Consider the following 24,634-nt stretch of genomic DNA (forward strand, 5'->3'; position numbering starts at 1 on the left):
TATGATGCATTATTAAGGTTTATTTTGAACCAAGAATCGCTGTCCATCATTGGAATTTAATTGAAATCTGATTTTTGCCTGAATTTACCCACTGTCTGTTAAATTGTCAGAAGGTATCCATCAGAGCTTTCAGTGGTTGGAGATACAAGTCCTATTTATTATTTACAAAGAATTATCATTAGAATGGGTTTTGACAATGCCCGGTTCCCATGCCACTCTGTTCCCAAGGACTATTCCCCAGAATTATTATTGTTTATTTTTCAAAGAGAACAAACAGATTCCACAGTTGTGTCACAATAACAGACAAGCTGGTGCTTAACCAACATTACATGAAGTATAAAATATACACGTGGGACAATAGATAACTCTGCTGAGTTTATATGACATAGTAACAATCGTCGCTGTTCTTAGTGTTGTGTCACATTGTATTTGTTTGTCATCAACATGGACACAGTAGTAGTAAGTAGGAGTGGCTATGGTGTCTACCTAAGGATATAACGAGATTGAGGATGTAATTTAGGATTCAGAACGAGGGACAGCATACATTTGATAAGCACGAGGTCTTGAACCGTTGGTGTTTGGCTCAGGAGTGATTTCAATGTCTTCTTTATTCACTGTTGGTTTAAGGATGAAATTTTGTAAGATGGTCGTGAAAAAGAGGAAAAGCTCCATGCGGGCCAAACCCTCCCCAACACACGCACGTTTACCTGGAGACAGAGAGAGCACAAGATTGAGAAGAAAAACATGTTAGTCACTGGTGAAACTCTCTCTAAAATTCTATAAAACTGAATATTAATGTTATCACCTGCTGAAAATGGCATGAAGGCACCATTCTTCTTAAAGCAGCCATTCTCATCCAGAAAATGACCAGGGTCGAATAGTAGATGGTTTTTAAAGTATTTTGGATCCTTTAGAACTGAGGTCAGAACTAGCAAAACTAAAGTGCCCTAAAATTATTAAAATACATTGTCAGTGGGTTTTTATTCTGCACCAAAGTATCAAATTTAAAACCATATCTTTAAGGGAAGACATTCAATCATAGCATATAGCACAATTTAACATGTTTATGTGTCAATCCCTCATCAGGCTGACTGCCCTATTCCAATTGACTTGGTTTAAAGATCATAGAAAGGGAACGTATTTATGTCCTGCAGTGTATCAGTGGTGACAAACAATTCATGGGTTCTTTCTGACATAGACATAAAGTGTTTTTATAAATAGCTAAATATACCAGCTATGAATAAAATTTTACATGTTATTTTTTTAAAACAATTTGATATTGAAGACTGAACCTTCTGAATATCGTATCCCTTGAAGGTTATGTCTTTGGTGGTTGCATGGACAAGCCCAAGAGGGATAATGTCAGCAAATCGTTGAATTTCATGAATTACAGCATCAGTATACGGCATCTTACTCCTGTCTTCCATTGATGGGCATCGATCTTGACCTATTATGTCATCAATCTCCTGGTGGATTTTCTCTGAATTGAAATACAAAAGTAAATAAGAGTATGTATTAAAGATTAAAGTGTTCTTACCTATAACCCCCACTTAAACTTTGCAAGATTTTACCAATTTAATTTATTTCAAATGTGGATTTTTCCACTATGTACATCCTGACTATGAAGGTAACACTGTGTGGGCTGATGAGCACTCAGTTCCACAAAAGAGTGTTTTTTTATACACATCACAGGCAGTGGAATTAATGATAATGGTACCTTGTATTTCTGGATACTTGAGAAGAATTAGGAATCCATATCGCAGAGTCACGCTTGAAGTTTCCGTCCCAGCAAAGAACAAATCTCTAATCGTTCCCAGTAAATTCTCCTCATGAAATTCTGTATTGTGATTATTTTTTTCCTGGGACATAATTCAAACTTTTTGTTAAACATCTACATGCTTCATTATTTCTAGATTTGCACAATTCATGCATTTTCTGATACTACCTCCTCCATCCTTATCAGGAAGCTGTCTATGAAGTCCCGTGGGCAGTTTGTGTCCAGCGTCTCTCGATGAGATTGCACCATGTCCTTCACAAACTGTCGTAGTTTGTCAAAATTGGAAAAGAGTCCCTGGTGTGGACCAGGGATGTGTCTGAGCAACTTTGGGAATATTTGAAGGATCTGTAACAGAATTGCATATTTTGTAAACTAAGAAGAAAATGAAGAAGAAAAAAAATCTGCTTGCAGTACCTTCTATCAAAATCTGAATGGAATATGTACTATGCTTGGAAGTGCTATTTAAAGCTTTATTACATTGGTTTTTTTTTTACATCCTTTTATTTTTGCATTTGTTGAAGAACATATTGGGAGGTTGTGCAATTAGCTCAGTAAATCCCTTTTTATTGTTTTTTTTTTTTTTAAGGTATATGCTGTTAGTTCATCTCGGTTCCCAGAAATATCGTTGAAAGGCGCTGATTGTTATCTGTTTTACTTTTTGATTAAACATTTGCATATCCCTAGCAAGAAAACAACAACATTTCTCCAATGTCCCCAGTGTGACAGATATCACCTGTCCAGTCTTTGAATTCATCAATCTGAAGATTTCTCTAATATTTGATAGAAGGGTTTTGAAATTCTCATCTTCGTAGTCAAATCTCTCTCCAAAGACCACAGAGCAGATGACATTGGACACGGCTTGTCCCAGCAGATGGACTGGGTCAAACGGAGTATCTATTATGAGAATGATGGAATTAATACCGGTACCATTTACTCTTTCACCCTTACACATTTTTACCTCCAAGCTACACTGCACCTACATTGAGAGATTTGTACTTCAACTTGGTCCAAAGCAGTTGTTTAGTGGAGATACCTTTTTACTATTTTTCCTGGCAGTTTGTTATTTAGGACTATCGATCTATAGCCCTTACTATTTATAGCTGCTTTCTATGGCTAAGGACTTGTTTCCCTCGCTCTTCCCAGGGTAGAACAGTGGGTTTTGCAGACTGTAAACACTATATATATGTTTTCAAGTGCGCCTTTTAGCCAGTATTTTTTAGCCTTACCCTTGTAACCATTTAGATTTTAGTGTCTGGGATTTTTGTGTTAATGGACTTATCGATTTATCAAAGTGTCACAGAATTTTGGTACAATGTGTGAAATCTGTTGGCTTTTCTTTTTCATCTGTTGCTTTTTTGGGGGCTTGAACATTCATTTTTCAATATATGCTATTTTTTGAGTATCACAACAGATTTATAAAACTTTCCAACATTTTTATACTACAGAAGTGCTGCGTTTCACTTTTTTTTGTAACTGCTCTGAATATGCTTGCCTTCTGAAATTTCTGAGAAAACGTGCAGAGTTTATTATATTGAGAACCATTACTTTAATAAATAATAATATGAGCATTTACGGTATATAGCATATACCACATTCCACAGAAAACAAGCTAACAATCTATCAGGAGTTGAGGTAGGTGGGTATATATTATTAGGTTCCTTGCCCAAGGACACTTGCTAATGAGGCGTTCCAGAGGTGTTTGGTCTTTGCAGTAGCAACTACTTATAAAGGCATGTTCTGGTTGTTCCACAAATTCTCTTTTTTAATGTATAGTTGGAATACAGACCAGATTCCTTTTGAACTAAGCAGCCCACCCACCTGCTATAGATGCCCCTTTGGAGGTGACCACAGGAAAGCATAAGATGAGTAGAGTCTTTAGAAACAATTCTAGCAGTATGCATTGCAGTTCGCATGTAAATCTCCCATGTTAAAATTAGTGTAGTACCCACCGATATTGGGGTACTGTGATGTATTGGTGAGATTAACACATCATAGCCATATGGTAGAACTGAATTCTCATATGTTTTGCTAAGTAAATTTTAAGTAACCTTGTAAAATTTAAAACTGTATTTTTTATGTGTGTGCACTGTTCCCAGGGCCGGATTTAGTTGAAAAGAGGCCCTAGGCTATTCCACTTATGAGGCCCTTTCACCTCCCATTTTTAAGTTTGTAAATTACATGAGAGACAATAAAATACATCATTACTGTGATATGTATCAATATGTTAAATAAATCATGTTGTGATTCGTACTAACCTTTATAAAAAATGTGGCACGGATAGTAAATTTAAAAAAAAGTCGAGATGAGTAGAGGGGGGGTGATTGTGAGAGGGAGGGTGGTGATGAGCAGAGCTGCAGACCATGGATCTCACAAGACCCAATCAGAGCGTTGCTTGGTAACCCGCGGCAATGCTCTGATTGGGCAGTGCACGCGAGATCCATGGTCTGCAGCTCTGCATATTGCGGAGCTGCAGACCGCCGGTCTCGGCGATCGCGGCAGGAGGGGCATTTCAGTGTGCCCCGGGCACCCCCCTAGTAAGTGGCACCCGGGGCGGACCGCCCCCCCTTAGTACGCCACTGGTCATATCATATGCATAGAATTTCTCCTTATTTTCGGTTCAGTGTTTTAGTGTTCACTGTTTTTAGAATAGTGTAATTTTAATTTTGCTAACAATTTGAATGTAGGGCCCTCTTGATCTTGAGGCCCTAGTCTGAAGTCTAGTTACCCTATAGGAAAATCCGGCCCTGGCTGTTCCTTAATCTGTATTGTTATATATTTTTGGTCTCTTTGCACCAATACTGAGAAATGTTATGGGTGTGCTCAAAATTCTCCATCTTTTCAAATTAGGGTTTCCATGTTTATCTTCAGTGATGTTACCTCTCCTCTAACCAGGTGATATATAAGGCACGCTATAATATGAAAATAATGTCAGAATGCCACTTTACAGAATACTTTGGTAAATTGTGGTGAAAGTGACTTCGCCACTGGCTTTTGGATGGGCCTGTTTACCAGCCTCCTACCCTGTGACTATGGTCCCTGTGTTAAAACACCAATTATGCCTCTTGGACTTATAACAGGCTCTGTTCTTGCAATTGGGGCTATATGGATCGTTTACCGAACAGCCGCACGAACTGGAGACCACCCTGGAGCTTATTAAGCCTAATTGATACATGGTTGCAATTTCCACCTCTGTGGTCTAAGTGTTCGCCTGGGTGGCCGCAATTCCTATAGACGACCATGAGGTGGCGGCCATCTTGTTCACATGGACCAAAACCGCAAATAGACTTCAGGGGGACTAAGCCGTGGATGCCATGGAACTATTTTTGGCACGAAAACCTTGTGGTTCCCGGTCGGTTCTCCAGCGGCACTTAGCCACGATTCTATGGAACTGTTTTGGGCATGGGACCATGCCTGCGCCTGGGCAAAAATATGACTTCCATAAACTTTCTGAACCCCTTATCTGATCTGGGGGATTTTTGGATATGTTGGTCACCCAGATCAGAGGATGTAACATTCATGGGGATATGTTGCGTTTTGGGGTACTTATGGTACTTTATAAAAAATGTGTGTTTTTCTGCCTGGAGATAATTGTGTTACATACTGTACTTTACTCAATTATCTCCCATGCAGATAATTGTGCGCTGTGTGTGGGAGTGTTGTACATTTAATTACTGTTCTAATTGGCTTGTAAGCTTTGTGTCCCTGTCGCCCACAAGGTCCATGTGGGCATATACCTCGCTTGGGGACGTGCATAAAAGGCCAGCTGTGACTTCCATTAAACAGACTAACTTCACCCTCAATCTAGAGTTTTTTCTCTTATTGGGGGGAACTGCTATATCACTACAAGGGATTGCTATAATCACTATACTCCCTTGGATTCCCTGAGCTCTTATAAGAGCTATTCCTGCTTGACTCTCTGGAGGAAGAAAGGTTCACCCTCTGGAACCTGGAGCCTTGTCATAGGTCCAGGGTGGGTAGGAGACGGCGAGACCCCAACCAAGCTGTGGCGGTTTGTGGGGTCTGCAGTGTTTATGGTGTCTGGTGGAGTGCTTGGAGTCCTCGGGGAGCACTAGGAGCATCCATCGGCGGAGGTACCCAACCGGGGTACCGGAAGCTCTGTTACATAAATTTTCTACATTCTCCTCCTCTCTGTAACGGACAGAGCTTATAACAATGAATGGTGTTGGTGTTCAGTTACAGGATAAGGAGGTGTGTATTCCTACATTTAAGTTAATGCAACATGTAAATACCACATTTACATCTAAAGAGTCTGCAACACACAAAACATGTGGCTGGTCAGCTTCAATTAAATATACACAGTTAATGTAATTATCGTGTTAGCAAATACATCTATTCAAAATATGTGATTTTTGCTGCTTCTCCGAGACGGATTTTGCAAGAGAAGCGAGAGGCTGCAAGAACATCAATCCACTTACAGTACATCATTCCACAACGCCAGTCTGTCTTTGAAATATAGTGAAGCTTTCTGATTTATATAGTAGAATTCAATAAAAAAAAAAAACTGCTAGATATTCAATTATTAGTATTTGTTTAATGTTGTCACCAACCTTTGCACTTTCTAAATTCTTCTGCAAGCAGTTGAGCCTCCTCTTGAATTCTCTCCTCAATACTCCTCTTCCCCATTCCAAAATTCCTCAAAGTCATGAGAGAGAATCGACGCATTGACTTCCATGTCTCTCCATTTGTCATTATAATTCCTGCAATCATAATTAAAGACATCTCCAGTTAAGCTTAAAATATCAAAATTGAGATAGAAACATTTGTTTGTTGAGCCAAGAAGAAATGTGACCGCCATTTTGGAATCACTATGGATTTTTTTCCAATTTGTAGCAAAATTATAAATCACTTCAAGCTGGGATTTTCTCCTTCTTTTGTATCACGAACAGTAATACAGAATTGTGAAAGGCAGAACTTGATGGACTAAAGTCTTCTTTTCAGCTGATATAACTATGTAAGTACATAACACTTCCATTAGAGATGCATATATTCCTATAGAATGTAAATATATGCTACAAGGTACCTCCCTATACACTCTATTAGTATGCCATGTGTTCCATTGAGTCTTTAATAACTGGAATATCTAATAATAATAATTATCTATTGATAATGGTAAATGTAAATTGCCTCCATCGCACATCCTTCCACGGTGATTAAGAAGTACTATTTTATATTTTTATATCACCTTGATATTGTTTTTTTTTGCCAAACATGATTTACAGGTAAATGCTATTTTTGATTCTTACCACTTTCCTTAAACAGAATATTAATCACATCTATTCTCCCCCTGTCGCTTAATGCATCGCCATTCTCTTCCAGAGCTTCTTTAACAGTCTCGCATCCGATGATTACTACGACAGGCTGACCAAGCATATGGAGTGTATACACAGGTCCGTACTTCTCACTCAACTGTGGAGAAAAGCACATTCAGGTCTGAGTTGTATTATTTAAGGTTCTGAAAGCAAAAGTAAAACAAATTGTCTTTGTATAATACCAGAACAAGCACATTCCTAAATGAATTCCAAATATATAGATGTGAGGTGATATATTCCCAGTTTCCAAACCTCCATATACAGTTGTGCTCAAACGTTTGCATACCCTTGGAGAATTGGTAATCTATGCACCATGTTTAAAGAAAACATGAGTGAGCAGGCAACACACATTTATTGTATTTCTTATTAGATTTATATTCAACTGTAGGTTATAACAGAATGGCACAATAAAGAAAACTAAAAAACATGGCAACAAAGAAAAAAATAAAATTACCCCTATTTCTTAATACTGTGTATTGCCCCTTTTAGCATTAATGACAGCATGCATGTTTTTCTAATAGTTGTCTATGAGGCCCCTAATTCTTGCAAGTGTTAAAGCTGCCCATTAGTCTTGGCCAAATGCCTCCAGTTCCTGCAAAGTCTTTGATCGTCTTGCATGAACCTCACATCTGAGATCTCCCCAGAGTGGCTCGATGATATTAAGGTCAGGAGACTGTGATGGCCACTCCAGAACCTTCACCCTTTTCTGCTGTTACCACTGGAGGGTCAAATTGGCCTTGTGCTTAGGGTTAGTGTCATGTTGGAAAGTCCAAGAGCGTCTCATGTGCAGCCTCCGTGCAGAAGAATGCAAATTGTCTGCCAGTATTCTCTGGTAACATACTGCATTCATATTGCCATTTCATTTTCACAAGATTCCCCGTGCCTTTAGAGCTCACAGACCCACCCCAAACATCAGTGAGCCACCACCATGCTTCAAGGTGTTGATGGGCATATTGTAGCCTGGCTTGTTTGTGGCATTGGTGCAGTAAAGGCTTCTTTCTGGTAACTTGACCATGCAGCTCATATTTGTATTGTAGTATTGTGCTCCTTGAAACAACCACACCTTCTTTTTCCAGAGCAGTCTGTATTTCTCATGAGGTTACTTGTGGGTTTTTCTTTGTATCCTGAACAACTCTTCAGGCAGTTGTGACTGAAATCTTTCTTGGTCTACCTGACCTTGGCTTGGTTTAACCCCTTAAGGACCAAACTTCTGGAATAAAAGGGAATCATGACATGTCACACATGTCATGTGTCCCTAAGGGGTTAAAGAGATCTCTGAATTTTCCACTTCTCAATAAGTGATTGAACAGTACTGACTGGCATTTTCAAAGCTTTGGATATCTTTTTATATCCTTTTTCATCTTTACAAAGTTCCATTACCTTGTTATGCAGGTCTTTTGACAGTTCTGTTCTGCTCCCTATGGCTCAGTATCTAGCCTGCTCAGTGCATCCATGTGAGAGCTAACAGAAACTAATTGCAATTTAAAAAGCGACAGATGTAGGAAATTACCATTTAATTGCCCTTTTTATCCTGGGTGTGTCACCTTGTGTGTCTGTAACAAGGCCAAACTTTCAAGGGTATGTAAACTTTTGATCAGGGCCCTTTGGGTGATTTCTGTTATTATTAGGATTTTTAAAAGAGCCAAACAACTATGTGATAGTAAATGGCTTCATATGATCACTATCCTTTAATAAAATAATTTTTTGCATTATCAGTCATATTTTGAAAATCAATGCTACAATTTCACAATTTCTGCCAGAACTATAGACTCATGAAACAAGCGACTTGCGCACAGACAAGCATGTTTGCTGGATTTGTGGTTCAGGGTTCCATGCGTGACACTAAAAACAAATGATTGATGGGAAAAAAGTGATTGATAGTTAGGGGGCAGTAACTGAATTAATGATTTTATTCCCAGATCAAGTGAAAAGTGACCAATAAAAGGAAAACATTAGTAGAGGTAAAAAAAAATCTTTATTTTTAACCCCTTCAGGACCGGACTGTTTTGGCCATGATGTACGTTAAGGACCTTAGCTGTTTTAACACTTTTGTGGTGTTTGTGTTTAGCTGTAATTTTCCTCTCTCTCATTTACGGTTTCCATACAAATTATGTATTGCTTTCTTTACATACCATTATTTGTATCATGTCATATAATTTACTTTAAAAAAATAATGAAATATGGGGAAAAAATTAAAAAACAAACATGTTTTTTGACTTTTACTTGAAAAATGTTTTACTTATCTACAAAACCTAATGAAAAAAACTGCTCAATAGATTCAATTTGTTTTCCTGAGTTTAAAAACACTAATGTTTACATGCTGTTTTGCAAGATATATGGCTGTAAGTACAAGTAGGACATTGCTGTTCCAAAATATAAATTGTAAAAATTCATCAATAGTTACATACAGTTGCAAGAAAAAGTATGTGAACCCTTTGGAATGATATGGATTTCTGCACAAATTGGTCATAAAATGTGATCTGATCATCATCTAAGTCACAACAATAGACAATCACAGTCTGCTTAAACTAATAACACACAAAGAATGAAATGTTGCCATGTTTTTATTGAACACACCATGTAAACATTCACAGTGCAGGTGGAAAAAGTATGTGAACCCCTGGACTAATGATATCTCCAAGAGCTAATTGGAGTGAGATGTCAGCCAACTGGAGTCCAATCAATGAGATGAGATTGGAGGTGTTGGTTACAGCTGCCCTGCCCTATAAAAAACACACAACAGTTCTCGGTTTGCTTTTCACAAGAAGCATTGCCTGATGTGAATGATGCCTCGCACAAAAGAGCTCTCAGAAGACCTACGATTAAGAATTGTTGACTTGCATAAAGCTGGAAAGAGTTATAAAAGTATCTCCAAACGCCTTGCTGTTCATCAGTCCATGGTAAGACAAATTGTCTATAAATGGAGAAAGTTCAGCACTGCTGCTACTCTCCCTAGGAGTGGCCGTCCTGTAAAGATGACTGCAAGAGCACAGCGCAGACTGCTCAATGAGGTGAAGAAGAATCCTAGAGCTAAAGACTTACAAAAGTCACTGGCAAATGCTAACATCCCTGTTAGCGAATCTACAATACGTAAAACACTAAACAAGAATGGATTTCATGGGAGGATACCACAGAGGAAGCCACTGCTGTCCAAACAAAACATTGCTGCACGTTTACAGTTTGCACAAGAGCACCTGGATGTTCCACAGCAGTACTGGCAAAATATTCTGTGGACAGATGAAACCAAAGTTGAGTTTTTGGAAGAAACACACAACACTATGTGTGGCGCAAAAGAGGCACAGCACACCAACATCAAAACCTCATCCCAACTGTGAAGTATGGTGGTGGGGGCATCATGGTTTGGGGCTGCTTTGCTGCGTCAGGGCCTGGACGGATTGCTATCATCGAAGGAAAAATGAATTCCCAAGTTTATCAAGACATTTTGCAGTAGAACTTAAGGCCATCTGTCTACCAGCTGAAGCTCAACAGAAGATGGGTGTTGCAACAGGACAATGACCCAAAGCATAGAAGTAAATCAATAACAGAATTGCTTAAACAGAAGAAAATATGCCTTCTGAAATGGCCCAGTCAGAGTCCTGACCTCAACCCGATTGAGATGCTGTGACATGACCTCAAGAAAGCGATTCACACCAGACATCCCAAGAATATTGCTGAACTGAAAGAGTTCTGTAAAGAGGAATGGTCAAGAATTACTCCTGACTGTTGTGCACGTCTGATCTGCAACTACAGGAAACGTTTGGTTGAAGTTATTGCTGCCAAAGGAGGTTCAACCAGTTGTTAAATCCAAGGGTTCACATACTTTTTCTACCTGCACTGTGAATGTTTACATGGTGTGTTCAATAAAAACATGACAACATTTCATTCTTTGTGTGTTATTAGTTTAAGCAGACTGTGATTGTCTATTGTTGTGACTTAGATGATGATCAGATCACATTTTATGACCAATTTGTGCAGAAATCCATATCATTCCAAAGGGTTCACATACTTTTTCTTGCAACTGTAGTTACATAGAGACTTGCGTCCATCAAGTTTAGCCTTCCTCACATATGTTTTTGGTGCTGATCCAAAAGAAGGCAAAAAACCTAGTCTGAAGCACTTCCAATTTTGCAACAAACTAGGAAAAAATTCCTTCTTGACCCCAAAATAGCAGTCAGATGTCTCCTTGGATCAAGCAGCTATTACCCCACGAATTAGAAATTATACCCCTGTATGTTATGTTTTTGCAAGTATTGATCCAATTGCAGTTTAAACATCTCTATGCACTCTGATAAAACCACCTCTTCAGGCAGAGAATTCCATATCCTTATTGCTCTTATTATCCCTATAATTGCTCAGACCGTCTGAAGTGATAAAGAGCGAAAAGGGAAGAAAAGGAAAAGCAGTTAATGACCAGAGATAAAATTAAAGCTAGACCCAAATCCAAGCAACTATTCAACTAAATATAAAAGAATATCTTAAACATAATATAAACAGATATAAAGCACTGTATTGGTGGAAGTTCTAAAGCTACAATCCAGCGGGAATAAACCTGAAAAGGGATAAGAGAAGAAGAAATTTAATTTTTTTTTCTCTGATGGCAGCAAAAAAGGCCCAGGAGGGCAAACAACTAACGAAGAGAGAGAAGGAGAGGAAGTTAGAAACCAAACCAGAAAAAAGATTATCGGCCTCCACTTTGTCGCAACAAAGACAAGAGTCAGAGCAACAAAATGAAACAGAGACCTCATTCAAAGAAATAGAAATTATTACACCACATAAGGATTGCTTAAAACAGTATCAAAAAGAGGTTAATCTTGTAGAAATACAGGAATATTTAGATACAGCTTTTGAACGGCAATTTGATAAGATCAAGAATGAAATTCAAGTAGGCCTTTTGGAATTTAAACCTGAAATCCTATTAATAGAGAAGAAAGTTAAAATGAATGAAGAGAAAATAGAATCTCTAGAATATCAACAAGCGACAGTGGAAGATGCCCAAGAAAAGGCAAAGAAAAGAATAGTAGACCTGGAACTAAAAATTGCAGATTTAGAAGACAGAATGAGGCATAATAATCTAAGACTCAGAGGAATTCCAGAGACAGTCACTCATGAAAAACTACAAGATTAGATACTGAGTCTTTTTCAACATTTAGACATTCAATTGTCAAACCCTTCACAGATGTTAGAGCGGTGTCACAGAATTATGAAACCGGAAACAGTAGCACAAGGAGCCCCAAGAGATGTTCTTATAAGCTGTGCTTCATATAAGACAAAAGAGCAAAATATTAAGGTCAACAAGATTGACCAAACTAAAATAACCTTATCACAATATTATCATTTTTCCGGATATTTCATATCATACTAGGGCGAAAAGGAAACCGTTCTTAGCATACACAAAGGTTTTAAGGCAAAAGAATATTAGATACTCATGGAGATACCCAAGCAAAATTGTGATCTCATATGAGGCAAAATTATATACATTCTCTGACGTAGCGGCTATAGAAAAATGGTTTAAGGAAATGCAATTTGTAGTTATTGAATGAATAGTATCCAAACTGTGTACAGATGGGTTTACATGAATTTATTTTTTTTTCTTATTTCTTTTCTTCTCACCTCCAGTACCTGTTTCTTTGAGAAAGATAGCACACATAAGAGATGTAAGTACAATAATAATTTAGAATAATAAGGTAGTGATTCACTTAGATATTACATAAGGAAATATTATAAGGTAGGAAATATCTAGTGATACGAATGATAATTTAAATTTGAATAATAGAATGCACAATTATGAATCAAAATATAGGTTTGCAGTAATGTATTAACGGGGGACTATATTTAATTGGATAACAGATGGGACGAGAATTAGTAACATCACTATTAAATTGTTAGTTATAAATATTACACATGAGAAAAGAGAAGAAAAAGTTAAATTAAATGACCACAATTAATAAATACTAGGTTCAGAAACTGACAAATATAACACAAATAATCGAAACACTAGATTTAAGGTGTGATTTAAATTTATACACAAAGAGCTAAGTAATAAAAAGAAAAAGGAAGATGAATGTACTCACATATAGGAATGGGAGGGAGAGGAGAGGAGAACAGGAGGAAGATAAGGGAAAGTGGGTTGGATATGAAGTAATAAGTGAAATATGAATTATGAATTCTCATTAATAGACAAAATAATATTGAATAAGGAAAAGAGGATTACTGACATATACACATATAGTCCATTTTTTTTTCTTTCTCTCTCTTCTCTCAATTAACATGATAATGAAGCACCAATTTCTCTTTCACTGAGGTATTCAGCATCTAAAATTGATCCCAGCAGTGATCTAGGGGGACGGTTTGATGAAAGGGGAAATTCATCAATGCCATCCAAACTTCCTTAAAGGGATGATCTTTTTATATGTACGTCTTAGTAGGTCTGAATTTGTTATTACTTTTAGTGTTAGTCTTGTATCGAAACAGCGCTTAAAGTGTAATATAAAGGAAACAGAAATCTGTCATGGAAAATTGATACTTATGTGTAAATGTCTGATAGGTAGAGATGTCGCGAACAGTTCGCCAGGAACTGTTCGACGGCGAACAAAATTTACCATTTATCCCCTGATTTTTAGCCTAATAATTAGGCATCAGCCTATTGTAACTCGTATCATGATGACTTTCTATAAGGTTATAATATTTTCTATTGCCTATCATTAGAGATGTCCCGAACTGTTCGCTGGCGAACATAGCTTGTACACGGTCGCCGTCGTGGGCGAACATATGCAATGTTCGGTCCGCCCCCTATTCGTCATGGAGGTAGGAGGGTTTGGGAGGGAGGGTCTGCTGCTGATTGGCTGGAATGTGTCTGCTGACTGTGAGGTACAGGGTTTAAGTTTACTCAATGATGATGAATAGGGGGCGGACCGAACATCGCATATGTTCGCCCGTCGCGGCGACCGCGAACAAGCTATGTTCGCCGGCGAATAGTTCCCGGCGAACTGTTCGGGACATCTCTACTTACTAACAAAGTTAAAGCTAGTCAATAAGCAAAATTAATAAATAAAATTAAACTAGGAAATTAAGTAATAATTGATCCAAATAAAATTGGTATAGCCTTTCAAGAATATTACTACAGTTTATATAATTTACCAATAACTGCCACCCAAGAGGATCTACAAAAATATTTTCAAGATAAGCATCTGCCCAAATTAACCCACTCACAAATAAATAAACTGAATGAGTATATTTCAGTACAAGAAATTATAGAGGCTATTGATGCAATGGAAAAAAATAAAGCACCAGGCCCAGATGGATATGTAGAATTTTTTTAATAAAATCTATAAGGATAGGATCGTTCAGGGATTAAGGGAATGCTATAACACAGCTATGTCCACCGGAAAATTGCCACACGAAATGTTAGCAGCTAATATTGCCCCTATACTTAAACCAAAAAAAAATTCAGAAGAGATTACCAATTATAGGCCAATAGCTTTACTAAATAATGACTATAAAATCTATGCATCTATTATATCTAAAATAATTAAAAATATAATTAATTAATATCGGAAGACCAAGTAGGATTTGTCCCCGGGAGATCATCGTCTAATCACATTAGGAAAATTATTAATATTTTTGCCAAAGTACTTGCCAAAGTACATGCCACAAAAAACCCCTTCCTTACTATGGCGCTCGATGGAGAGAAAGCCTTTGACCTGGTTATAACATATCCCAACCAATAATTTATTTCCCTTTGTTTGCCCCAAGCAGATATCTACCCATAAAGCTTCCACATTTTTCTCGTCACACTCCACATGCCTAAGATTTGACTTTAACTCATGGCTGACATACAAACATACCCCACCAACCTTCTTGTTTTTCCTATCCTTCCTAAATAACGTGTACCCATTTAAGTTAACTGCCCAGTCATGTGTCCCATCCCACCATGTTTCTTTTATGCCTATTATATCATATTGTTTAGTGTATGCTAGTGCCTCTAGTTCCCTCATTTTGTTATATAGGCTCCTTGCATTAGTAAGCATACATTTAATATTATCATGAGTCATTTTTACTTTTTGTGAATTATCAATATTACATACCTCCTCTGTTCTGAGCTTTCCCCTCCCACCATCTCCACCCCGATTGTTCTGAGCTAAAGCCCATCTCCTTTATATCCTATCTCCATTTTCTAGTTTGCTTTGACCCTCCCCCCACTACTAGTTTAAAATCTCCTCCAACCTTCTAGCCGTCCTATCCTCCAGCACAGCAGACTTTCTTCCGTTTAGGTGCAATCCATCACGACTATACAGGTTGTACCCAAGTGCAAAATCGGCCCAGTGCTCAAAAAACCCAAAACCCTCTTTCCTGCACCAAGACTTCAGCCACGCATTGACCTCTCTAATCTCCCATTGCCTTTCTGTTGTAGCGCGTGGCACAGGTAATATTTCTGAAAATATTACCTTGGAGGTCCTTTTCTTTAGCTTACTTCCTAGTTCTCTGAACTCATTCTTTAGGACCTTCCATTTTCCTCTGACTTTGTCATTGATACCAATATGGACCATGACAGCTGGGTCATCTCCAACCCCTCCCAATAATCCCTCCACTCTGCCGGCAACATGCCAGACCCGAGCACCTGGGAGACAGCAAACTGTCCGGTTGAGTCGATCAGAGTGGCAGATTACCCTATCTACTCTCTTAATAATAGTTCCCTACCAACACAACCTGTCTAGACTTCCTTACCCTCTCAACCCCACCCATACTAGAGGGGCTGTTCCCACGGCTGTTAGAAGGAACAGCTTCCTGCAGTACAGCTACTGCTGAGCTGATGCTCCCAACATCCTCACTCAAACGGGCAAAGTTGTTAGATTGCACAAGATCAGGACTAGCTAAACCTTTCCTTTTCCCTTCCCCTCTGCTTCCTCGCCCCACTGTTCCCCAGCTATGTGCCTACTCACCAACTGTCTCATCTCCCCTCACTCCACTACCTGCCCTCACTAAACTCTGCTCAGTGAGCAGCAGACTCCTCTCAAGATTATCAATCTCCCTCAGTGTTGCAATTTGTCTCTCCAATCTCCAATCTGAGCTTCCAGAAAAGCCACTCGCTCACACCCACCACAGAGGTATGGACCCTGGACAGATTTATCCAGGCATGAATACATGCAGCAGGATGTGCACTGAGTGAAACTCGCAATCTTGCTAGCCCTCACCCCTAGTTACCAAAAACACAAGTGAGCAAAAACAATATTTATCCTCTTGGTTTAAACTTGCTTATAGTTGAATAGTTGAAACTCCTGTTGTTTTAACTCCTACTGTAAATAGCCTACTTCCAAGCAAACTCCAGTGAGCAAGTTCTGTGAGTCAGTTGTGGGTTTATATTGGCAATACATCCCACGCAGTTGGAAATTAAGGGGCACTCCCCCTAATTAGCTCAGCAGCAGCAGCACCCACAAGGAGGGGAATAGAAACAACAAGAGAGGGGGAAAAAAGGGAAAACGTTTTAAATAAAACCAGCAAGGAGAAAAATATAAATTATAAAACGGTCAAAGTTTAAAAAAAAAACCAGCAAAGAAATAAAAAAAAAATATATATATATATATAAAAGGGGACAAGTTATAAATAAAATCAAAGATGAAAAATATCTATAAAAAAGATGGAAACAAGTTTTAATAAAAAAAAAAAAAGTAAACCTGCTCTTGGTATTAACTAATACCACAGTCCACCAGTTCTCCAACAAACTCCTGTTGTTTTAACTCCTACTTCAAATAGCCTACTTTAAAGCAAACTCCAGTGCTACATTGTAACACTATTATCTGTCATAAATCTCTGAATCACACCCCACATGTACATATTTTGTTAAAGTAGATAACCCAGGGTATTCAATATGGGGTGTGTCCAGTCTTTCTTAGTAGCCGCTTAGTCACTAACACTGGCCACAGTTAGCATTTATATTTGTTTGTGTGTTAAAAAAAGCAAAAAACAATTATGAACGCTAACTTTGGCCAGTGTTTGTGACTAAGTGGCTACTAAAAAGACTAAACATACCCCATTTGCAATACCTTGGGTTGTCATTTTCTGCAAATGGCATGCCACCAGGGGGGTAATTCTCGTTCCTGTGCTACCATACCCTCTCAAAAGCAACATAACCAACCTGGCAAATTTCAATGTGAAACAATTTGACCCTTCTATTTAACCTTGTAACTTTCAAAAACACTATAAAACCTGTACATGGGGGGCACTGTTATACTCTGGAGACTTCGCTGAAAACAAATATCAGTGTTTCTGATAAAACAGCAAAGAAATAATCAGTGTTTCTGATAAAACAGCAAAGAAATAACTTTCAAAAACACTATAAAACCTGTACATGGGGGGCACTGTTATACTCTGGAGACTTCGCTGAAAACAAATATCAGTGTTTCAAACAGTAAAAGAAATAGAATGATCAAATAAACAATTAAAAATAAGGTATCTTGCTCCTCTACCCATGTAGTGTATCTCCTCACCTGTGGGTGTGGGATGCAGTACGTGGGGAGAACTGGGAGAAAACTTAAAATCAGATTACAAGAGCATAGAAACAACATTAAGAAGGGTTTATTAACTCACTCAGTGCCAGTGCATTGTAATAGCTGTTCTGTTTTCAGCTTTAACACATTTAAATGCATAGGAATAGAACAAGTCAGCCTGAACGAAAGAGGTGGAGATTTAACGATGGCCTTAAGGCAACGAGAGGGTTATTGGATCCATACATTAAAAACCATGAAACCAAGGGGTTTGAATGTCGATTTTGATTTGATTTGTTTTTTATAATTATTTATATCATTTTGACTAATATATATCAATTTTCTTTTTTGAAGGTATGTTTCATATTCACTATTTTTATGTTTATTTATTTTTATGTATTTTTAATTTTTTTTTCTTTCTTTTTATTTTATTTCTATCTTTATTTTATTTTTATTTATTTATTTTTATTTTTTTATGTATCTTTATTTTTATTTTTATCTTTGTTATTATTATATATTCTTATGATCTTTACTTTTAATTTTACTTTTATTTATATTTTTATTTTTAATTTTATTTTTATTTTTATTCATATTCATTTTTATTTTTATTTATATTTATTCTTATTTTTATTTTATTTTTATTTTTATTTTTATTTTATTTTATTTTTATTTCTGTGTTTATTTTCATTTTAATGTTATTTCATTTATATCTATACCTTCTTTTGAGTAATGTTATTCATTCTATTTTGCTTTATTTATTTATCTTATGGTTTTTTTATTAGTTAGAGGCTTCCTTAATGTTGTTTCTATTGCTCTCTAGTATATATGTGATATATTGTTAACTTGCATATTATATCCGTTTTTTATAATATGGACTTGTGTTTGTGAATATATGAACGAGATGGAATCCGTTCCCCCTGCTACTTCCGTATCTGTGAATGAAACCAAAGTGAGGCTTGGCCAGCAACTCCGGAACGCATGACGTAACCGGAAGTGGTTTGGAGTCCGAACCCGGAAGTGAGCGATTGAGTTGGCGTTTTCGCGCCAAAGCGGACGGATTTAAAAAGGGAGATTGTGGACTTGAATTTTATGCCTGCATATGGACGGTATTCTGCTTGATGCCCCTGAGGAAGTTCAATTTTGAACGAAACGCGTAGGGCTTGTTCATTACAGTGCTTAGAGTATTTTATTGCTGATTTTATTTATTTTATTTTTTCTGTACATCTGGTTTTCCTGCTCCATTGGATTCTTCCATTGGGATCCGCTATTCCATCTGAGCTTGATGTGCCTGTTTGACACTTCTATTTTGTAAGTGTATTTGTGAATAAAGCGCGTAACTTTTTAACTTGGATACTCTGCACTATTATTTCTCTTTTTCCCCCTATGCATGAAATTGATGTTCCACAAGTCCTGAAGTTTCCACATCATTATATTCGATATGCCTTCAATCAAACTATGTTTGTGAGTGCAATTATCTATATCACTTATTTTCATTTTCTGCGACAATATTGCGCTATGTCCCTCTCTATTATTTCTGTATTGTAGATTGCCAATTTTTGGTGTTTTGTTGTTTTTTCAAACAGTAAAACGTATCACAACAATTATATCATCAGTGAAAGTGCTGTTTGCTTGTAAAAAATGCAAAAAAAGTCACTTTCACTGACAATGTCATCACTGTGATATGGTTTACTGTTTTGAAACACTAATATTTGTGTTCAGCGAAGTCTCCAGAGTAAAACAGTACCCCCCATGTACAGGTTTTAGGGTGTCATAGAAAGTTACAGGGTTAAATACAGTTCTAGCAAATTAAATTCTCTGGACTTTCGGCCTGGGTTGGCAGGCAGGTCCTTCAAATTGCAATTAATAAAATTACTTAATTATGTAAAAATATTACATAAATACGCACATAGAATTTAAATATTAATACATATTTATATATTTGAAGTCTACATGTATATTTATGAAATTATTTATGTAATTTTGTATATGGATATATATATATATATATATATATATATATATTTCATATTATTTTTTTATTTATATATACATAGTTATATATATTATGAGTGCATATAAAATAAGTGCATTTTGATATATATATATATATAAATATCAAAATACAGTTAGAATAAAATTACATATAAAATTTTTTAACTAATAATACATTTATTTATTTATATATATATAACATTTACTTAATATTTGTATTTCAGAATATATATAGTGATTATATATTATGTATATACGTGTGTAATGTAATTATAAGTGTATTTTTATATTCATATATGTACATATGAATATAAAAATACACTTAGTATGACATTATATATATATATATGTGATTGTGAGCCCACCCTGGGGGATAGGCCGATCACCTACCTTTAGTGACTTAATGGTATCTAATCGTTATAAATTTTTTTTGGAATTGGCAATATGTGTCATGTATAGTTGCCATCTTTTGATGTTAGGTGCTCTATGTATAGAATTGCCTATATCGGTCTAGTTGGCTTATAGTCTATGGGTTAGACTTTATGAAATCTAGACCTTAATTGGATCAAGTCATCCTTGTGAGACAATATTAAATGAGTGATTCTCCACATATTATGTAAAATTGGTTTAGAGAGGTATAGAATGATCTATTCATTTGGATCATGTTACAATTAATTTGCATTGGAGTAGATTACAGAGCAGGATTCATATGCAGTACGATGGTATTTCGCTCATATGGTAATGACTAATGTCTGCTATGGATATGTAGTCTGCTTTCATGGTTTATGTTCAATTTGTGGTTGAAAGCCTAACATGTAGTCAATTAGAACTTTTAGAAAGGATGGGAATCATGGGAGTAAGAGTCCGTTGTTTGGTCTGGTTGCAGCACTGTGGCAGCCATCCGACAAAAATATTTACAGTTTGCCTTTTTATTATTTTATTATTCGTACAATATACACGAGTAGTATTTAATTTATTTGGATTCCCTGTTTTGTATCAATTGTTATGGATGCTTGCATAGCACCATTATGTCGGTCTTCTTTGAGGAGCATTATAATATGGTTACTCTGCATCAGAGTATGTTTAGAGATTTAATTTTGCCATCAGAAAGAATTTATGCCTGTTCAGGATCCCTATCAATATTACAATTGCAGCTTCTATTATGATTGCATTTCGAGGGTTGTTTTTAAAGCTTTTTTATGATTTGTATATGTAGGTATCCATGGCAACGACTCCGGGGTCGCGTCATTGAGCGCGGCACCACGTGGCTTGCGACTTACGTCATCAGCCCGCGGCAGTCTCGTTCCAGTCGCCCTGAGAGTCGGATGCAACACAGGTGGGGGTAAGTAAGCAATATGTTTTATGCTATATATTGGGTTATTGTTTATTGTGTGATGTGTCCTGAGGAAAGCCTGAGTGTATCGGGCTGAAACGTTGACCGTTTTTATTTGAAACGAATAAAGGTTATATTTTAAAGAAGTCCTTGGAGTGCTTTCCATCTTCACTTTGCTTTATATTTCTATGTTTGGATTTAGCACCGGGCAGTATACCTTTTTGTTTTGGGTGGAGTGCAGGATTGTTTGGTATTTATATATATATATATATATATATATATATATATATATATATATATATATATATATATATATATATATATATATATATATATAAGATATATATATATACACACACATATCTAGTTATATTTTTTATTTATTAAAACATTTTTTTTAATTTTACACATGCAGAGAGACTGACTACATTCGGCTGGGGAACGGTGGCGACCAGGTAAGTATATATTACCGTTATGATGGTTCAGGACCGTCAACGGTCCTCAAGGGGATGTTTCCAATGACAGTCCTGAACCATCAGCGGTCGTTAAGGGGTTGATATATTTAATAACTATATATAAGTATGTATTTACTTCTGTTCTTCTTCTTTTTCCCTCTATTAGTTACTTTTTCTCATGTGATTTGTGAACCAAAAAGCGGGAAAATCTGCCTATTAGTTAACTGTTAAATATATACATAATTATAAAAGGTATATAAGTTGGAGTAGACTAGTTTGCCCATGTTTGTGCCCTTTTTGTTTGTCTGATTTTTTTCCTAAATTATTTTTAGTAGACAAAATTCTAATGATCCAAACCACCACACACACGGAACCGTCAACCGTCACGAAATTTGTTTTATTTGTGGATGAAGTACCCTATATACTAAGTATAAGTCGAGTTTTTCTGCACATTTTTATGCTAAAAAACCCGACTTATACTCAAGTCAATGTCTGTATTATGGCAACTTACATTGCCATAATACAGACTAGGACCGCCGGGCTCATTACAAGCCCAGTGGTCCTGTTGGGGGCTGGCAGCGAGCTGTAATTTAAGCTACTGTCAGCTCCCTTCTCCTCCGGTCCGGTCAGCTCCGCTGCCAGCCCCCCTCCTACACAGCCCATCCACTGGACCACCAGGGAATGAGAGCCCCCTCCCTGGCCAGCTAACAAGCAGGGAGGGGGGACGAAAAAAAATAAATAAAAATGTAAATAATATTAAAATAAAATGCAAATTTTATATTTTTATAATAAAATAAAATGTTAATAATATTAAAAAAATAATAATATTATTAAAAAATAATACAAAATAAATAATAAAAATGCCCACCCCCACCAAGGTTACACACTCTGCATCACATACACACACATATATACTGCATTATATACACACACTGCATTCATACACACACACACTGCATTCATACACACACGCATACTGCATTCATACATACACACTGCATTCATACACACACACTGCATTATATACACACACTGCATTCATACACACACACTGCATTATATACACATACTGCATTCATACACACACACTGCATTCATACACACACTGCATTATATACACACACTGCATTCATACACACACACACTGCATTCATACACACACACATACTGCATTCATACATACACACTGCATTCATACACACACACACTGCATTCTATACACACACTGCATTCTATACACACACTGCATTCATACACACACACTGCATTATATACATATACTGCATTCATACACACTACTGCATTCATACACACACACTGCATTATATACACACACTGCATTAATACACACACTGCCTTATATACACACACTGCATTATATACACACACTGCATTCATACACAAACACACTGCATTCATTATATACACACACTACACAAACACTCTGCATTCATTATATACACACACTGTGAATAAATATTCAATTAATATAATGTTATTGGGTTCTAATTTTATTTAGAAATTTACCAGTAGCTGCTGCATTTCCCACCCTAGTCTTATACTCGAGTCAATATGTTTTCCCAGTTTTTTGGGGTAAAATTAGGGGCCTCGACTTATATTCAGTCCATAAATCTAAGAATTCCATAACCTGGACCTGCTAGGTCTGTCTGACACTCACATTCTTTCTATCTGTGGTTTTTAGACCAGGGTTAAATAACATGAAAAATGTATCACTTGCCCCATTCCTAATATGTGAACACACAGGGTGAAATGCTAACCAGCTACCGTTAAAAATAATAATAAGATTGAAATGGATGTTATAAAACAAAATTGCCTTAATGATTGTTCCACGTTGCTTTTCTTATTTGGACTTTAACATCAATATACAAAATATGATTGTTCAACTGAAAGATAGTAACAAAGAACGTGATGGCAGGTATGAACCATTTGGCCCATCTAGTTTGCCCAATTTTCTAAATACTTTCATTAGTCACTGGCCTTATCTTATAGTTAGGATAGCCTTATGCCTATCCCACGCATGCTTAAACTCCCTCACTGTGTTAACCTCTACCACTTCAGCTGGAAGGCTATTCCAAGAATCCACTATCCTCTCAGTAAAGTAATACTTCCGGATATTATTTTTAAACCTTTGTCCCTCTAATTTAAGACTATGTCCTCTTGTTGTGGTAGTTTTTCTTCTTTTAAATATAGTCTCCTCCTTTACTGTGTTGATTCCCTTTATGTATTTAAATGTTTCTATCATATCCCCCCTGTCTCGTCTTTCCTCCAAGCTATACATGTTAAGATCCTTTAACCTTTCCTGGTAAGTGTTATCCTGCAATCCATAAACCAGTTTAGTAGCCCTTCTCTGAACTCTCTCTAAGGTATCAATATCCTTCTGAAGATACGGTCTCCAGTACTGCGTACAGTACTCCAAGTGAGGTCTCACCAGTGTTCTGTACAATGGCATGAGCACTTCCCTCTTTCTACTGCTAATACCTCTCCCTATACAACCAAGCATTCTGCTAGCATTTCCTGCTGCTCTATTACATTGTCTGCCTACCTTTTAGTCATCAGAAATAATCACCCCTAAATCCCTTTCCTCAGATGTTGAGGTTAGGACTCTATCAAATATTCTGTACTCTGCCCTTGGGTTTTTACGTCCAAGATGCATTATCTTGTACTGTGATAGTGAAAAACAATATACATGGAAATATTTGACATACCCATATTATAAATAGTGTGTTAAAATAGCACATTACCATTTGCACACTGTATTTGTAACATGGGGTAAGCCAAGGTGTTTAAAAAGTTCTAGTACGAGAGATTACGAAACGTACTTACACCCGGGAATTTACTTTACAGATTCCTTCTAGTTATTTTGCACTTTATTAACATATCTGTTCATCTAACCCCACGTAATCCCAGCAGCTACTTTGCAACTTAATCACTCCTGGTTTGTTAGTCTTTACCACTTCTTCTGGAATCCTATTCCATGCATCCACACCTCTTGCTGTAGACGGATACCCACCTGGAGTATAGAACGAGGAGTTTCCACTGGGTTAAGTTGCAACATGTTGCCCAACAAGGGAAGTGGTGTGGGTCCCGGGGGCAGGTCCCCTTGTTTCTTTTTGTCTCTCCATATCACAAGGTAAAACAGAAGACTGATAAAGGAGACAATAAGTAATGTCCATGTGAGTCCCAGCTCCATTGCAGCAACAATAAATGTTCAGGCAATTCTCTTCCTCCACGTGATCCTAAACAGG

The 24,634-nt window shown here is 37.0% G+C and overlaps 1 protein-coding gene across 2 annotated transcripts; it reads right to left on the minus strand.

Moving 5' to 3' along the window:
• Positions 1-24,634, minus strand: LOC134572287 (cytochrome P450 2C20-like). Of its 2 annotated transcripts, XM_063431165.1 has the most exons (9): positions 24,400-24,634; positions 7,042-7,204; positions 6,346-6,495; positions 2,511-2,671; positions 1,946-2,122; positions 1,718-1,859; positions 1,293-1,480; positions 806-947; positions 1-707 (listed from the first exon to the last, which is right to left on the minus strand). In XM_063431165.1, exons 1-9 carry the CDS (start codon positions 24,577-24,579, stop codon positions 517-519), a joined length of 1,494 nt encoding a protein of 497 aa, XP_063287235.1. In that variant the 5' UTR covers positions 24,580-24,634; the 3' UTR covers positions 1-516. The 2 variants fall into 2 exon arrangements, with proteins under 2 accessions (XP_063287235.1, XP_063287236.1); XM_063431166.1 differs by lacking the exons at positions 7,042-7,204; positions 24,400-24,634 and having other exon boundaries at positions 6,346-6,517.

Source organism: Pelobates fuscus, chromosome 9 (genome assembly GCF_036172605.1).
Source record: "Pelobates fuscus isolate aPelFus1 chromosome 9, aPelFus1.pri, whole genome shotgun sequence".
Lineage (NCBI taxonomy): Eukaryota > Metazoa > Chordata > Amphibia > Anura > Pelobatidae > Pelobates > Pelobates fuscus.

Bases quoted from the DNA above. Each gene is read 5' to 3' on its own strand.
- LOC134572287 (XM_063431165.1), bottom strand. From the start codon at position 24,579: ATGGAGCTGGGACTCACATGGACATTACTTATTGTCTCCTTTATCAGT. The intron at 2,672-6,345 runs GTTGGTGACAAC...TTCTCATAATAG, and splicing joins AGAATTTAGAAAGTGCAAAG to ATACTCCGTTTGACCCAGTC. The intron at 2,123-2,510 runs GTGATATCTGTC...ATTCTGTTACAG, and splicing joins TGAATTCAAAGACTGGACAG to ATCCTTCAAATATTCCCAAA.